This window comes from Sinocyclocheilus anshuiensis, unplaced genomic scaffold, assembly GCF_001515605.1.
Source record: "Sinocyclocheilus anshuiensis isolate Anshui unplaced genomic scaffold, SAMN03320099.WGS_v1.1 scaffold239, whole genome shotgun sequence".
In the NCBI taxonomy this organism is placed as follows: domain Eukaryota; kingdom Metazoa; phylum Chordata; class Actinopteri; order Cypriniformes; family Cyprinidae; genus Sinocyclocheilus; species Sinocyclocheilus anshuiensis.
In genome coordinates this window covers 636,788-638,049 of record NW_015549568.1, presented here as the reverse complement: position 1 = coordinate 638,049, position 1,262 = coordinate 636,788, and the positions used below count along the sequence as shown (strand labels likewise).

The following is a 1,262-nucleotide window of genomic DNA, read 5'->3' as shown; positions in this document are numbered from 1 at the left end:
GAAGTGGAAGTGGACGCGGAAGCGGTTATGGAAGTGGAACCGGTCAAGCTCAGGGAAGCAGTTATGGAAGTGGAAGCAGTCAAGGAAGTGAGGGAAGCGGGGGAAGCGGTCAAGCTCAGGGAAGCAGTTATGGAAGTGGAAGCGGAAGCGGTTATGGACAGGGAAGCAGTTATGGAAGTGGAAGCGGAAGCAGTTATGGAAGCGGAAGCAGTTATGGAAGTGGAAGCGGAAGCAGTTATGGAAGCGGTCAAGCTCAGGGAAGTAGTTATGGAAGTGGAAGTAGTTATGGAAGTGATCAGGGAAGCGGTCAAGCTCAGGGAAGTGATCAGGGAAGCGGTCAAGCTCAGGGAAGTGATCAGGGAAGCGGTCAAGCTCAGGGAAGTGATCAGGGAAGCGGTCAAGCTCAGGGAAGTGATGAGGGAAGCGGTCAAGTTCAGGGAAGTAGTTATGGAAGTGGTCATGGAAGCAGTCAAGCTCAGGTAAGTGATCAGGGAAGCGGTCAAGCTCAGGGAAGCAGTTGTGGAAGTGCAAGTAGTTATGAAAGTGGTCAAGCTCAGGGAAGTGATCAGGGAAGCGGTCAGGCTGAGGGAATTAGTTATGGAAGTGGAAGTGGTCAAGCTCAGGGAAGCAATCAGGGAAGTAGTCATGGAAGTGGAAGCGGTCAAGCTAAGGGAAGCGATCACGGAAGTAGTTATGGAAGGGGAAGCGGTCAGGGAAGTAGTTATGGAAGTGGAGGTGGTCATGGAAGCGGTCAAGCTCAGGGAAGTGATCAGGGAAGCGGTCAAGTTCAGGGAAGTAGTTATGGAAGTGGTCATGGAAGCAGTCAAGCTCAGGTAAGTGATCAGGGAAGCGGTCAAGCTCAGGGAAGCAGTTATGGAAGTGGAAGCGGAAGCAGTTATGGAAGTGGAAGCGGAAGCAGTTATGGAAGTGGAAGCGGAAGCAGTTATGGAAGTGGAAGCGGAAGAAGAAGCGGAAGCAGTTATGGAAGTGGAAGCGGAAGCAGTTATGGAAGCGGAAGCAGTTATGGAAGCGGAAGCAGTTATGGAAGTGGAAGCGGAAGCAGTTATGGAAGCGGAAGCAGTTATGGAAGTGGAAGCGGAAGCAGTTATGGAAGCGGAAGCAGTTATGGAAGTGGAAGCGGAAGCAGTTATGGAAGCGGAAGCAGTTATGGAAGTGGAAGCGGAAGCAGTTATGGAAGTGGAAGCGGAAGCAGTTATGGAAGTGGAAGCGGAAGCAGTTATGGAAGTGGAAGCGGAAGCAGT

At 51.4% G+C, this 1,262-nt stretch overlaps 1 protein-coding gene across 1 annotated transcript in view; it reads left to right on the top strand.

The window, feature by feature from the left end:
- LOC107657316 (keratin, type II cytoskeletal 3-like) overlaps positions 1–1,262 on the top strand; it is a 15,426-nt gene that overhangs the window by 10,273 nt on the left and 3,891 nt on the right. Inside the window, exons 9-11 of the mRNA XM_016445358.1 lie at positions 101–136; positions 239–456; positions 493–833. Of these exons, the coding sequence (XP_016300844.1) occupies positions 101–136; positions 239–456; positions 493–833 (595 nt within the window). The remainder of the gene's footprint in view (positions 1–100; positions 137–238; positions 457–492; positions 834–1,262) is intronic.